At 41.9% G+C, this 15958-nt stretch overlaps 1 protein-coding gene and 2 long non-coding RNA genes across 4 annotated transcripts in view; 1 reads left to right on the top strand and 2 right to left on the bottom strand.

The window, feature by feature from the left end:
• LOC134080371 (uncharacterized) overlaps positions 1 to 3902 on the bottom strand; it is a 51538-nt gene extending 47636 nt beyond the window's left edge. Inside the window, exons 1-2 of the long non-coding RNA XR_009939198.1 lie at positions 3347 to 3902; positions 2757 to 2826 (exon numbers count right to left, since the gene is read on the bottom strand). This is a non-coding gene — a long non-coding RNA (uncharacterized LOC134080371). The remainder of the gene's footprint in view (positions 1 to 2756; positions 2827 to 3346) is intronic.
• Positions 3903 to 4878: 976 nt separating this feature from the next.
• clk4b (CDC-like kinase 4b) lies at positions 4879 to 12369 on the bottom strand. 2 transcript variants are annotated; one of them, XM_062536786.1, is made up of 13 exons: positions 12241 to 12369; positions 10945 to 11102; positions 9444 to 9735; positions 8755 to 8845; positions 8373 to 8439; positions 8137 to 8253; positions 7336 to 7502; positions 6665 to 6759; positions 6209 to 6338; positions 6003 to 6085; positions 5808 to 5887; positions 5308 to 5398; positions 4879 to 5192 (listed from the first exon to the last, which is right to left on the bottom strand). In XM_062536786.1, exons 2-13 carry the CDS (start codon positions 11100 to 11102, stop codon positions 5052 to 5054), a joined length of 1512 nt encoding a protein of 503 aa, XP_062392770.1. In that variant the 5' UTR covers positions 12241 to 12369; the 3' UTR covers positions 4879 to 5051. The 2 variants fall into 2 exon arrangements, with proteins under 2 accessions (XP_062392770.1, XP_062392771.1); XM_062536787.1 differs by lacking the exons at positions 8755 to 8845; positions 10945 to 11102; positions 12241 to 12369 and having other exon boundaries at positions 9444 to 9462.
• Positions 11183 to 15778, top strand: LOC134080374 (uncharacterized). The gene is made up of 4 exons (XR_009939199.1): positions 11183 to 11341; positions 14458 to 14538; positions 14632 to 14779; positions 14969 to 15778. It is a non-coding gene; the product is annotated as an uncharacterized LOC134080374 (long non-coding RNA).
• The last annotated feature ends 180 nt before the right edge of the window (positions 15779 to 15958 follow it).

The raw sequence follows: 15958 nt of genomic DNA on the forward strand, positions 1-15958 counted from the left end.
CCTCTCATTTGGCCCGGAGAGGTCAACTTTATACTGTAAATTTACAGACACTTCTTCTCTTTCCCTAGAATTCCCCTCGCATGTCCGCGTAAAAAATAGTTTGCGATTACACCTGGCATGCCAAATTCCCATAACCCCTTGAGTGAGATGCTCTCAGGAAACATTTGGAAGTGGGTGCACGAAGCCGCGGAGATAAAGCAGATGTGTTTTCCATGGCGGCTAATTGAGAACCACCTTTGAGCTGCAGTTATGTGAGCTGCAGGTATCGGAGCACGCTGGGGGAAACATGCCGGAGAGGGCCTCCTCCACGGGGGGTGTCATTTGGCCACACCTATAAAAGAAGGCTCCCTAGAACAGCGTTGACGCAAACCGAGGGAACCGTTCTCAGTCTCCCCCTATAAGTCAATGTGTATACCATCAGACCGGGGGATGTGGGGGGGATAGGCCATGTTAATAACAAACACCTGATACCTAAAGGCATGAACATATCTTATATACAGCCACAGATTGCAGACCTAAGATTTGAGGTCTCCTCCTCTGAATTACAAAAAAAAAAAAAACTTTAACAGAAAAAAACTCCCCAGATACACTCTGCCTTAAGCTAATAAGCTAAAAGCTAGGGCCAAGACAAATGTGTATACTGTACATCCCTCAAGCAATGTCATACAGTTTATGAGACTCCTGAGTTGTTTTTGTATGTTGGAATACATAAAATATACAATCAAAACTTTTTTTGTAGAAACTAGTGACTCAGCAGTGAGGCCCTATGTTCTCCTGCGCTTGTTGGATGGGTTAACGTGCTCCCACTCTATGATTTAGTGACTCCAGGCCAAGTCCAAAATGGTGTATTCCCTTTGGGATGCCTCAGTCAGTTTGAGTTTCTTCCTCCGAACATCTAACGCGGGCTCTTGTTTTATGAACACTGGCTTGTCGTACAGGCTTTGTATACGACTTTTCACATTTGAAGAACAACAGTGTTGTTAAAATGTTGTAACAATAATACACAGACAGACCAGAATCTCAACCAGAACGTCATTAGGTGGAATTTCAAGATGACCACAAACCATGAGGTAATCTTTCTTTATATAAAAAAAGACACATCTCTGACCTTTGATGAGTCAGTTTCCAAATAAACTCCTAGCAAACAACACTGCTTCTTGCAAGCCACAGCTGGTTCGCTGATAGACTTGGTTTACCTTGAAATAGCTTTTGAATCACTTCAATAATATCAACTAAATTACCTTTCAAAAGGGGTACATATTTCGCTATAGGATCTGTAGTATTCATCATTCATCAATACATTAAACCGAAACTGTTTCTCAGACAATTATTGACTGACTGTCAATCAATCAGGATAACATAAAAATAATTGGCACAAAGATCAAGATCGTGCAATAATTAGTCTCATACTATAATAATAATAATAATAATAATAATAATAGGTACTAATGATTAGTCAATCTATTTTCATGTAATTTACATGAATCACAACATAATGTCTTTTCTTAAATGTCTTCCAACACTGTGAGCAACTATGAGTGCTCTTTACCAACCTACCACTCTTTGATAAGAATAAAACTGATGTGTTCTTACATCCTTCATATCACCACCAGCTGCTAGAGAGATCTTTAACAGTAACATATGCCTGGTGTTTCAGAACGACATGGACATAAAACACATCAAACCTGTAATGTGAATCTACTCCAAAAGGCTAACCATCCCTTGGGTACTTAGTCAAAACACAAGCACATTTCAGACAAACTGGGGGGACTTTGCAGGAGACAAAATGCCTCTGTGGGCTACAAGCGCCATGAAATCACTCTGCTGCACTAGATCCATTCATTCCGCATAATTCTGCTATTCACTGACGGGGCACGTTTCTCAAGTCGCTCTGAGGGTTACCCCACCACTGTCTTTGAGGCACAAAAAGCAGATTGCCGGGGAATAAAACATGAGAGGGGTGCAAAAAAGTGCACAAAAGCATGAAAGGTTAAGCACTCTGTCTGCTCTGTTTTCTCTCAATAGTCAGCTATAAATTTTAATGCCCTATGGCCAAGGTTGCACAATACACGCCCATGCCATTGAATTGTCTCTGTGGAAGAACCACATTTAAAGTTTATAAGTTCCACATGTAAGTGCTTCTTGTATGAAATCTATGACAGGCATTCTGTTGTGGCTCTGCGGTTATCAGACTGTCTACACAGTGCATCATTCCAGGGCAAAGCAGTGCTGTTTCAACTAATGAAGATGTACCGTGAGTAAATTGTTGCTTCAAAATAACAAAAGGCAAGAAGCAATTAACTTAAGTTAATGGGAAAAGGCAGTTTGAAAGATGTTTTGTGTTAAATCAATTGCACACATAGTACTGCTTGAAGTGAAGACAGTACAGTCCCATCCCATCCCATCAAACCCCATCTGCTTTGTGTATGAGGAGCACATGAAACACAAGACACCCACTTGCTCTGTGAAGGAAACATTACAAGTCAAGGACAGGATTAGGTCAACAGAGCTTGCGAAGAGCATCAAAGCACACACCTCAGTACCGCCTGCTCTTTGACTTTTCACCTGCGCTTGCTGCAGCAGGTTAATGTCAGTATCTAGGCTACATCTGAAGGCATCTCAGGTGAGAGAGCTGCGCTCACACTTACAGACATTCCACAAACTCTGGACCTCAAACGTGACTTTCTTTTTTTTTTACCTAGTCAAACTCAGGTGGTGTGGGACATCATTATTATAATCATGATAAAGGGACAAACCTGGTGGACAGGAACATGCCGCCTCTGCCTCCCTCGCTGTGCGAAGTCTGGGCATCATGGTATTAAATCTCTGTTAAATTGGACAGAATGAGACATGCAACATGGGGTAAAAATCCACCTGGCTGTCTTGATCAACCGCAAAATATTTCCAGCCAACAGTATTTCAACACTATTTTTATGACAGCGTTGGATACCTGAAACTCAGTAGCCTACTTTGATGCCGAACATGCTGCATCTAGCCTAGAGCTATACTGCTTACTCTAGCAATTAACAATGAAATTAAAATCCTTTGCTGTAATATTAACGTCTAAGCACCTGCTCAGTAACTAGGAATTGGGTGTCATCAGGGAGATAAGTGGGCAAAAATAGGCCTAATGATGATAGACAGCTAGACATTACTGTTTGTGTGCTAGCAACGTTGTACATACACAACCATATTTAACACGGGACGCGTGATGGTATGTTCATCCTCTGCGACAGGCGGCACTTGTGAAGGGATAACTATGGGGTCAGTTCGTTCACTGTAGTCATGCCAAAGCGTACTATGACAACGGTATAAATAGACAGGACCTTTAAGTTGTTGCTCTCACCTCTTGTAAAAGTTTTTCGATAGTCTCCCGCAGTGCCGACACTGTTCCATTTGGCTCCGGTGCTGAAGGTAAAGGATGAATCAGAGAAAGTCGCTCCATCTCCAAAACATGCACTCTGTGCTCCAGATGAGAGGTCTTGAAAGTCATCATAAAGCAAAACGCCATCGAGCAAATAGACATCATGACACACAAAATTGTTGGCAATCCTCCACAATGTAAGAAAGAAGACGATTTCTGTCCTTTATAGCTCTCCGCTTTTAGATTTGAATTCGATTTTTCCTTTGCGTCCATCCTGACGGTTTCTTCTTTAATTTTTCAAGGGAAAAAAAGTTGGTGGCAACGCACAAAACAACTGCAGCTCACTAGTTAAATGACGCGAACGGCACTGTTATTATCTTAGTCGGATGGTGAGACAGCCAGCATGGGACAACTAAGTTATCGGATGTCACCCCTGCGCTTAAGACCATGAACCACCCTCGTGTACATGCAGCGTGCGCAACTCTGCCCAATTGCTGTTGAGCGTCCGAGCTGCAGGGCGCTTGTGCTTGTTCGAGTTGCACGCGGGCTGCCAGGTTAAATTGTTTCTCTCTGAGGCATGCGAATCGCAAACCGAAATTGGGGTCCCTCACTTCCTGCCACTACAAACTGCAGCCGGTGGATATTAAGACGTGATGAACAAAATATTTTAACCCCTCCGTTTGTTTCTTGTTCAAGACTCGTTACTTAGCCTAATGCATTTCTTATTTCTCACATGTGCACTTTATCGAATACTTTGCATTTTCCCCAAACTGAGTCTTTGACGCTGCACTCTTTCACACAATAAACATAATATATTGCCAATTACACCAATTCAATTGCTCCATTTAGGTTCTGCAGAGCGTTAGAGTGCAACATTTAATGCGCACTCAGTCCAGCTGTTGTTCTAGAACTGGTTCTCAAACTGTGGTATGGGTACGTGGACTCTCTGGTACTGACTCAAACAGTATTTACAATGTAAAATACAGTATGTAGCTCAATTGGCCTACACTATTGTATTTTAATATTGGATATAATGGTGGTACTTGAAGCCATTCGTTTTCAGGGGTGGTACTCTCTATGAAAAGTTTGAGAACCAATGTTCTAGAATAAATAGGTGCTTAGTTATATTGCCATATCCCCTTACTTGAGGTTTGCCTTGGTTACACTGTGAGAACAAGGGAGTGAGAAATACAGTTTCACTCTCTGAGCCCAAGAGAGTAGTATCAAACAGCTACTCTTGATCGCCACTCACTGGACAAACTGTTCTATTACACACTTCTGTCTACAAGCTGTTACCACGAATATTGCTGCAGGTTTAAGTAATCAAGACCACAACATCTATCCCAGACTAAATACGGTTAATAGACACAAGGAGCATACATGGCCATCATTCTGTCCAAACTTCAGTGGTCGGCTGTTAGGATTGCTGCCGTGTTCAAATCAAAAGTAGAAGAAGCATGTGCATGATCGTTGCCATGTTGAAATGGACATAAAGAGAAGCATACACGTGAAAGTAATGCTAGACAAATCAGGTTTATTAAAGACAGAAAAAGAGCACGTGATATGAACATTATCTACTGACAAGAAATAAATATGAACAGAATTTACAATGTAATTGAGACTGATACAGTCTGACGAGTCCCTCTCCTTTGGAGCGCAAATAAAGGGGGCAGCGACAACTTTTGGGTTATTTCTTCTTCAGGGGGGCGAGGAAGGGGTGACTGATGGCCTCCTCCAGGGTGATCCGCTTAGACACGTCGTACTCCATCATCTTCTGGATCAGGTCAAACAGCTGCTCGTGGTCAGCTCCCTTGGAAGACATGTATTGCTGAGGGCAGAAAGACAACTCATTACTTAGAGGTCAAGTTTTTGAGTTAATGAAATACACATCTGCACATTCTTCTGTTACCAACGTATTTAATTAAAATGAGAACGGCCTTTACCTTCAGCGGTTTACAATGTTTCCTCACATATCTGCCGCCGGAGCTATGTTCATCCCAGTCCAGCTTTTCATGGTACACAAAGCGTTTCTTCCTGTATAAACACAGACACAAAGACGAGATTAGACACGTCATCTCTATGCACACAAAATGTTTGTTTCCGAGGACACCACCCTTTGTACACCAAATCTACTTCAGGTGTGAAAACACATTGGGTAGTGTATAGAACCATAAATGGTTCATTAATGCCCTTTCACTACAATACGTTACATTAACCACAGCTGCCAATGGCAATAGTCAATGGGCCAGCTCCCATACATGGATTACGCCTAGCCCTACACTAAAAGCCTCTTTTTGTCTCCAACTAGGTTTAATCCATGCACAGGAAATCTGCTCTTTTGTATGACATTCAAAGACATTGTGAGGTTAACACAGACACATTCTGGAGTAACATTAATTTGGTTAGGTGCAAATAAATGGCAACAGTATGGTAAAAGCTGTACCTGGTCTTCTGCAGCATGTGAGCGGGTAGTGGGCCCAGCACCCTCTCCATCATGGCCAGATGCTCCTTGCTATCATGTGTCTGTCAAATGGACAAATAAAGGTCACCGGACTAATAGTACAACACCAAGAGATGATAGCAACAGGGGCGAGCGCGTCAACAGCAAACTACAAAAGAAAAAAAAAAGTTTCCTTACCTGGAATAGAGTTAGTCCCAGATAATATTCGATCAATATGCAGCCGAGACTCCACACGTCACAGGATTGATTCCAGCCCAGCTCTGGGTGAACAAAAACACAAAGCACGTTTCAGTAAGGCCCACTTCAAAACACGGATGAAAAGACTAGCCACTACTCCAACAGTAACCACGGTTCACACTGGCTGACAGACGAGGATGACTCACCGAGGATGACCTCAGGGGCTCGGTAATGACGAGTCGACACAACAGATGTGTGGTGCTCGTGGTCATAGATGGCATTGCCAAAATCCACAACCTTGACGTCTAGCTTTTTCAAATTTCTCTCATCGCGTTTCTGTAAAAAGGAAAATCACAATGATCTATCGAGTGCACTCATTTGAAAACTAATTATTTTTCTCTCTGATGAAATTACTAAATTTCCCAAACAAAATTAGTCCCACATACTGTTCTCTATATATTATCTAATATAACAGTCTTGGCCATAAATGAAGGTATGGTTAAAAAAAGTTTCTGAACATCGCAACAAAATGTAGTTTTGCTACTTTTAACCCACTGGACTCATATTTGTTTTCTACTGGCAAGGGGGGGAAAACACACAGGAAAATAAACAAGAACTTTTCACCACTGCAAAATTCATCTGTATAAACTGATTTTACTGACCATTTTGGCATTGTATTCAATGTCGTAATCGGAGTCCACAAAGAGAATGTTTTCGGGCTTCAGGTCAGTGTGAGTGAGCTTATTTTGATGAAGAACTAAAAAAAACAAAAAAGAATCACACACACAAGACCTTTGGTTAGTCCAAAGAAGACAACATACTACAAATGCAAAACCAAACAAGCAGTTTAAAGTCAGCTACATATGGACACACTTATATGAATGTATATTGAAACCAAAATGGCTCCAAGCTGTTGCCCAGAATTACCACAGGCCTACGCTGTTGTTAAATGTCTGGGTCAGTTCAAGACCGTGAGAACTACCAGACATTCTACTACACATATAGGCTGACCGCTTTTTTTTCAGGTATGAGCCACCACCAATCAAATGGACCACCACTTAAAGAGTTGATGAGAGATGATGAAGTTCACAGAAGCCTCAATGACAATCAACTTAAGGGTGCAGGAACAGAGTATTTCAGTGGTTCTATAATATTTGAAGCCCTCAATATTAATAACATCTACATTAACAGTTTCATAATGCCTTTTCAACACACTATACAGTCTCTTTCCATGCAGTCTATATATTGTGTGTGTGATGCAGGAAGGTAACAGATAAAGATATAACTGTGCCTCTGGGCTATTTTCTAGACAACAACGGCAACGTGTACTCACAGTGCACGGCTCTGAAGATCTGATCGGCCATATATCTGATCTGGTCGATGGTGAAGGGCATGAAGCCGTTCTCCTTGAGGAAGTCAAACGTGCTCAGGCCCAACAGCTCAAACACGATGCAGATGTGTCCGTGGTAATCAAACCAGTCCAGCATCCGCACACAGGCACTGTAAGAGAGAGAGGAGAGGAGGCCCATGACTCAGCACATTCCACACACATGGTTTTATTAGTCAGAAACAGAATGCTTTGCCACATGGTGTGGAAAAATAATACTACAGTTGTAGAGTGACAGGACTGACAGGGCCACATGTACTCCATACTGGCCAATATTATATTTATGTATGGAGGACCAAAGCCAAATCAAAGACAGACAACTCAGCAATGTTGAGCCAAATATATTGAGCAGTTTAAGCTTTGAGCTATACACCAATTATTTCAAGTAATAGACGTACAAGCTCAGAAACCGCTAATTTGCAGGATTACTAATTGCCACATTACTGGTTACATATTGGCACATGAATGTCTCTGCCTCATAATTAGCAAGTCATTATTCTTTGGTAAAGTCATTCATCTTGTTCAGAACATTCTTCCCATTCTCCCATTCTTTGTGGGGCCACAGCGCAAACATTTTCTTCAAGAGCAGACAAGAAACCATGAAGTGTTACATAAGGACCTCCTACTGCTGTGTTTTTGGGGCACGGGAGGTGGTCGAATTCATTTCCTTCCCTCTCCCACCTACAACAGTATTGAGTTCAGCAGAGTTGACAAATTCATGGCACTACCGCCACTCTCGCTACTTACTAGTTGCTGCTGGAGTCCAGTTTATTCATCTGTTCAAGCACCTCCACCTCAGACATAGCCGCCTCGCGGTAGCGCTCAAGATTCTTGATGATCTTCACTGCCACACGCTGGCCGTCTCTGAAACAGTCAACATGTCTGAGTTAGGATGGAACGTTCCAGCCTGTCGAGGCCCGTTTACTTTAGTCGTAATGAACATGTACTCGTATGCATTATTCATACTGGGATCCATTACTTACTTTGTATGGTCAATGCATTCCACCACTTTCCCAAAGGCTCCCTCGCCTAGAGTGCACACAATTTCATCTATGTTTGGAAGTAAAAACACACCAGTTAGAACACTAGGAGGAGAGAAATGAACATATTAAATGCAACTTAACTGCACAAATTCAATTTAAATGGTAATTATTGCTACATTGTGTTCCTGACAATATAAAACACATTCCTGAACACAGAATCTTTATCAGATTCCAGTTTACTAACTGAATTCAAACATTTTTTTTTTGTTTTAGCGAAGCAATAACCCCGATGCTAGTCTTCATTGACAGTCATCCCACCACAAATACAAGAAACAAAACCAAAAAAAAGGTACAGAGAGAAAAAAAGGTATATGTTCTATACATCTTGCTCTTAGCATGTCTCCATTGTGATAGATCAGGTGACCCTCCTCATCATCCTCAACACTCCTGGTTCTCTTCCTGCGCTGGCTCCTCTGGAAGGGGCAGGTAGGTTCATGGGTACCAGCATCACCACCATCATCACCAACACCACCACCACACACCCGCCAGAACCAGGCCAGAACGCGCCATTCATTCATTCAGCGAGGGGGGTGACCGCAGAGGGGACGACATTCGGCCCATTCAGATACCCGCATCAGGGCCGCGGCGGCAGCAATTTCAAATTCATCCCCGCGAAAGGCACAGGGCCCACATAGTGTGTGTTACAGAAGAAAAACATGGCAACACATTTTCAGAAAAAGTGCTTTGGTGATTACAGATTAGAAATACAATCTAGTAGGTATTCAATGAGAATACCACAGGCTTACGAGGTCCCGCATACTCACATTACTGCTTTCAAAAACCAAACCTCCAGCCATTTTTTTTTCTTTTAAATACTAAACTAGATTTACATTACGTTGCTTATGCAGCTACTAAATTACATTCACGACATCATTTAAAAATTCCCTGTATGAAAAAAAATCTCCCCACATTTTTCAACATTTTCATCATGTAACCTAACTGCATAACTGTTTTCTGTGTACTTGCTGAGCAGTGAGCTGAGCAGTGTGCGTGTTGCGGAACGCGCCCTACCGAGTCCGAGTGGTGGCTGCGGTGCTTGGAGGCGCTGCGGTGGCGCGAGGGGCTGCGCCGCCGGGACCGGTGCTGTCCGTGGCTGCTCCACTGGCTGCGCCCGCTGCGGCCCGAGCGCGCCGACGACTTGCTGTAGTGGTGCCAGTCTCTGTCCCGCTCGCGGTCACGTTCGCGCTCCCTGCTGGGGTCAGCCCGGTCGGCGTCTCTCACCCCATAGCTTTCCGGCTCCAGGCTGGCCTCTCGCACAATGCGCCTCTCTTTGACCTCCAGCCTCCTGGTGTGCACGTGACACCTGAAACCAGAACGAGAACACATGAACTACTGCCACACACACCACACTTTAAAAACAGGGTTTCACAACAGCTGCTGTACACTCCTACAGAAAGGACATCACTACAATACAACAGCCAGACTGACCAAGGAGCTGCACAATCCTATAGCCACTGTTAAATTGTACATTTTATACCTCGTTTAGGAAAAAAGGAGAAATATTCCACGTAATGCATTGGCATGTGCGGTGTTATCTGGTCATAGGTCAATGCGACCCTGTCCACTGTGGGTGAATTTATTGTCCCTTTCAGCAGGACTGATAGGGTTGAGGACACTAGATCCTGGCTTGACAGTCACCCGCAGCATCAAGTATCTTCCAAGAAAGGAGAGCCGCCAGCCAAGGTGCGCTATACTTAGAGGAAATCACAGGCTCACCCGCAGAAGATACCGATACTGCCTCTCTCTGACCCAAGATGAACGCTTGCCAGGCGCTTGCCAGGAGTGGAAGCAATGCTTTAACATGGCAGAGTTGTCACAGAGCCACACTTCAAAATATGGCAGGTATCTTACTTCACTAAACTAATAGTGTTGTACTGATTTCACATTCCACTGAAGTAACACACCCAAAAAGTCACTCACTCTTTCTCTTTCCGTTGCACACACTTCTTGATTTCTGAATCAATTCCAGTGATCAATACTTAAAACAATCACATCACACCTCTATAGACAATGGCCATTATTTCTTTCGATGATGTTCTGTTTTGTACATAAATATAAAAAACATTTCACTTTAATTCTCACTTTTGTACTGCCTGGCAAAGATCTAATGATGCTTCTGCATGGGTGCATAGGCCATAGTCACATGTAAGTCACAATGCAGAACAATTACCAGGTAAACTGTGAGACCAGTAAAACCAAACCCTCAATAATCCGTGTAATAATAATCAAAAGAGTAGTGACTGGCAATGTAATTTTTCACAAGTTCAATCTCTGCAATATCCAGATCAATAAGAAAATATAGTAACCAACACAGACTACTAACTGTTATTATACTGACAACTAAATGAATTAGCATGTAGTTAGGCAATGGTTGTGTACCGAAGTTGACAACAATATAGACTAAGAACATAAATAACTTCCTGGGTAGGACATGTTTGTTTAAATACCTTCCCATAGTTTACAGGTTAGAGTTGGTTGCAAAATGATTGCAATGCAAAATGCAATGATTTACCTTTCGTATGTTTTGTAGTGGTGATGTGTCCTTGGTTTTCTCTCTCTGTCACCACTGCGTGACCTTCGTCTTGGTCGCTTTCGAATTTCCAGTCTCTCCTCCCAGCTATACTCAGATAGCCAGCCATCACTCGAACGCATTCGTTTGGACTGACGCATCTGCCAAACAAGAATAGAAAAAGGTCGAACAAAAAATACGACGGGGAAGCCAATCCCTACACATTCCTAAGCGCCTCGGTTGTAAAATTCAATCCACTGGCAGGGACATCCACAAGCACACCCAAATCGCTACCTGGCTCAAGTACCCGCCAACTGAACTGACATGCAAAATTAACATTACGTTAGATAGTGTTGCTGACTGATGGGTCATTCGACCACAAAACTCGACAACATATCTGGTAAGAACAACAATAAGTTAATGTTCACATTATTTAAAAACAAGGCCGAGAAATGTAGCAATTATTTATTGTTGTTGTCAGGAGATAGATAGCGCGCGAAGACTTATGGGTAATAAAGAGAAGAAAAAAATGAAACATTGAACGTTAGAATTTCAAAGTTGATGCTTCCCAACACTATTCTCAACACTATTCGATTTAAACACAAACTTGTATCGTTAGATCTCGATAAGCATATCTTACTAAACGACTACCATACTATAAACAACTGTTAATTAGACAGGTAGCAGCTAGGCTAATGTAAAGATTTACTCAACACAACCCTCATAGCAGCTAATAGTAGCTGAGACCATTCTTTACCACCTCCTAGAAGCTAATGTTACCAATTCCAATCCGTATGCAATACTTTGACCAAGTCTATTTAATGAGCAGTAACGTTACCATTAAGGATAATTATGAAGTGTGATTGTTTTTAAACTACGCTATAACGTTAGCCTGCTAGCTAATGTTAATACAGTTCATGTGGCAAGCGACGCACTAACGTTAACGTTGCGTAGAACAAAGGCAACAAGCAATATTCGAGACCGAAATGTAGCAATCGTTAATGTTAGCTAAGTTAGCCATTTTCAAGTACATTACAGGATAATAGATATAACCCACGGTCGATGACACATAATCATACAAACTACATTAAACACATTTCACCGTCGAGATGTTGACAGCATATATATAACACTACGGTTATTACGTTAGAGGTATCTAAAATGTACACTCTGTCCTATGTTGGCTAAGCTAAGTCGGGCCTACGCTGAACGTTTATAATAAGAAACCACATAAACCTTTAGTATAACATGTAATCACATCCTTTATAAATATCGTTCTTAAGTTACATATATACTCACCTCAAACGACTTGATAATTCAAATCTGATTCTGAAATAAGACACTGCAACACACGACAACTTCTGTTAAATTCTGTTTCACCCACCACGTCGAACGTTCCAACCTAAAATGGCGACCGTGTGTGTACCCCGGTGTACCCTGCCCAATTATTTACCAATGACCGCTGACGGGAAATGTAGTCGTTTTTGAGGAAATGATGAAATAGTTGTAATGACAAGCACTGAATCCACATCAAGGACGGACACTGTATTTGCATCAAAATAGCTGAAATTTCGGACGAGACTTGTAACATGCCATGTCGATGTTAACTCTTAATTAGGCTAGTGAGTTTAGATCCTAGTTTCAAAGCAACTAAAACCCGATTGAAATCTGAATCTGATACAAAACTAATTTTCACCTGATTTGATAGTGTATGCCATATCATATGCCTGTCATCGGAAGGCTACAGAAGAAGAAAAAGCATAATTATCTGTATTAATCACCGAACTACATTGTTGCTTGTGCATGACCAGCAGCACACATAGGCCTATAATTTCCAAGTTGCTTTGTGTTTTAATAATTTAATGTAATAGCTAAAGATAGCTAAGAAGTTTAGGCTAGGCCTATTACAGTAGCCTACCACTTCTTACAACTAAAGCCCGTACAAAAGTCAGTGAGTTTGCTACACTGAGTTTGGGACTCACTGATAGGGGTAGAGTGGGGGAAAACGCTCCCCTTAAGGAAAATGTGGCCTGTGAAAACAAAAGCTAAATGTGTTTTGAATTATTATCATGGTTATAAGTGGCAAAGACATATAAACCAACTATGAAAACTTCCTAGACTTTATATTTCTCTAGATTTTTAACAAAAATAAAATGTATACAAAGCGGGCGTTTTACCCCAGCAGTGGGGCAAAATGCCCCCCATGGGTGGGGTAAACTGCCCCCTCCTACAAAAACGATTTGCTTCATACATTAATAGCCAAATCAACAGGCAAGCTGTTAAGCAATAAATGAATAGTAAGATACTATATTTAATTCATAGATTAGGCTTACCAGCAGCCAAGTACACCTTACCTAAACTAACATAGCCTACACTCCTTAACTGACCACGGAAAATTACGACATTTTACCATGAAATCAGTCTTCCTTCAACTATGTCGCGAGCGTAAACTTCACAGTGGATATATGTGTGTCCCCGTAGTCAATGGGATGCAGGGCAACAGTAAAAATATAACTTGACTGCATCTAGTGATTATTATGGGAGAAACAGGCGGGGGGCGTTTTACCTCACGGGGGCATTTTCCCCCACTCTACCCTAATCAAATGTGACTATCAGGACATTTTATTTTAGGCTAGGGCTGTATAATTTACAGTAGGCCTAGAATAATTACACGAAAAATTGGAGAAAGACATCAAGTGTCTTATAAATGTATTTAAACTTCTTATAAACTTGAAATATATATTTATTAAGATAGTGTTTACATAAACAGAGTGTGAGAGGGTTACCACAAGGTCTCAAAGGGATGGTTGTAAACAACCCTTGTATTAATACATGATGCCACTTAGTTTTATGATTGATGCCTGGTGCCATGCATTCTCTGAATACATGGCAAGATATAGTTTCAGTTACATTTACAACTTCAGCGTGTTAGCACCTTCTCTATTGGACTGGTCATCTTCCAAATAATTTAGTGAAGGCGTATCATAAGTGTCCAGGTCATATTTGGCATGCAAAAGACTTCTATGTGGACAGTTTCCTTTATTTTGGTAAATGCCCCTTTTGTATAAACAATGCAGTCATATTATGTTCTGATTTTAACACGGAAGTAATGTTTTGATATTCTGCAAACCCCTGTGCAGATGGTACAGAACTCAGTGGTAATCCATCACATGTGATTATTACAGATACTATTTCTAAAAGGTGCTGATGACTACTGTCCTGCAGTGACCTTTCCCACTGCTACTACTGTCTCCTGACATGGAGAAGTAATCATTTCATGGCAATGAACCGTGGGTGCAGTTTACTAGCTCTCTGCTAATCTTAGCTTTTACTACTGGCACACAGAGATGGACCTAAGCCTTATAAGCGCTTATAAGATTAAAGAAATAAATAAACAAATTTCCGCTCTACTGCGAGCATCCATTACTTTCACCTGTACAAAGATGTACAGCTGATTCATAAGGGCTACATGAAAAGAGGTCAGTTATTATTGTCATTCTATGCTTTTATCGGTAGATGGCAGAAGTGGCTGTTGAGAGGGATTTCAGGAAAAGTGGTGGGCAGAAGGTGCAATCTTCTACAGGAGCAAAAGCCATGGTGAGTTAAATTCTTTGAATAAATAAACAAATGAATAATATTACTGTCTAGTTACCTCACTGTTGTATTTTTATTTTATTTTATTTACTAAAGTTGGACAGTTTAATTGACCCAAACCATGGATAACTTGAAGACGGCTAATCCAGAGACAGACCCCCATCCTCCAAAGGCCATGTTTCATTTCAATAACTAGCCGACTGTATGGCGAGAGAGCACTAAGAAAATGAGATGCGGGTGTGAGGTGGGTGAGGGGTAATGTGACTATTTTCATTTTCCGAAGAGCTCTCTCTCCCCTCATGAATGCCCTGAGACAGGTGTATTGACACAGAGGGAGTTGAAAGCTCTCAGTGGTAATTGGAATGGGTTACGGACTGAATCTCTCTCTCTCTCTCTCTCTCTCTCTCTCTTTCTCTCTCTGTCTGTCTTTCAGTCTGAATGATTGGAGGGGAGAGGTAGGGATGATGTTTGAGTGTGAACGCAAGAGTATCCATGACAGACAAATTACTCTGCTGCTTAAGCACCGAATATAAATTAGTTTTCATCTTCAGAAGAGCAGATATCCACCTCTGACCTTTGCAGGGTGTCTAATAAGGTACTTGTCAGATTTGCATGTCTTCACTTCTCTGCTGTGCGACTCATACCTCTGGGCAACGCTTACAGAAACACCACCTGACTGACATATCTGAAAAGCAATTTATCTCGCTACTCTGAAATAGCTGACGGGTAACAGAAACAGTGCAGTAGGTCAGAGAGCCTCATGGGACACTTTAAAGATGTTGGTCAAACAATATGAACAGGTACCTGTACGGTCATTCATGTACACTGAGATGTCTTTCTGTGTAGGGCTACAGAGGAATTAGAGCAAGAGCTAAGTGACCACCACAGATAATTGCTCTGATTAGGATTTTGTCACTGAATAAAGTGATTTTTGTGTACAATTAGCCTCACAAGCTGACCTTTGGTTCAGAACACAAAAGCTTGACAAGTGTAGCAGTTTTTTTTCCCCCATGGTAATTTTGCCATGCAGGGGTCACATCAGTGGCCTTATCATTCCAGCCAGACCACAGTGGTTTGATGGGATCTGTAGAGTCTTCTAAAGAAGACCATTTCTCGTGCCAAATGAAGTGAGCCCCTTTCATCAGGATCAATATATCCCTGAGATTCAGGCCGGGCAGGGCCATAAATCCTGCATGCTAGGATAGAGAAACTGGAAGAGAGAGAGAGAGACAGAGAGAGAGAGAGAGAGTGTGTGTGTGTGTACATGTGTGTGTGTGTGTGTGTGTGTGTGTGTTTCTCAGCCGTTGTGGGGGAGGGATGGAGGGGGGTGCATTGAAGACGCGAGCGAAGCTCCTCTTAGTGTAATGGACGACGGTTCAAAAGTTGAATGTGCTGGGCAGCTGCTCACATCTTTATGACCTCT

This window comes from Sardina pilchardus, chromosome 5, assembly GCF_963854185.1.
Source record: "Sardina pilchardus chromosome 5, fSarPil1.1, whole genome shotgun sequence".
NCBI lineage: Eukaryota > Metazoa > Chordata > Actinopteri > Clupeiformes > Clupeidae > Sardina > Sardina pilchardus.

Excerpts from the sequence above, each read along its gene's own strand:
- clk4b (XM_062536786.1), bottom strand. The coding sequence starts at position 11,102 with ATGCGTCAGTCCAAACGAATGCGTTCGAGTGATGGCTGGCTATCTGAG. Across the intron at positions 8,846-9,443 it reads GCAGCCACCACTCGGACTCG|AGGAGCCAGCGCAGGAAGAG; the intron begins GTAGGGCGCGTT and ends TGCCCCTTCCAG. Across the intron at positions 6,086-6,208 it reads AGCCCCTGAGGTCATCCTCG|AGCTGGGCTGGAATCAATCC; the intron begins GTGAGTCATCCT and ends TTGTTCACCCAG.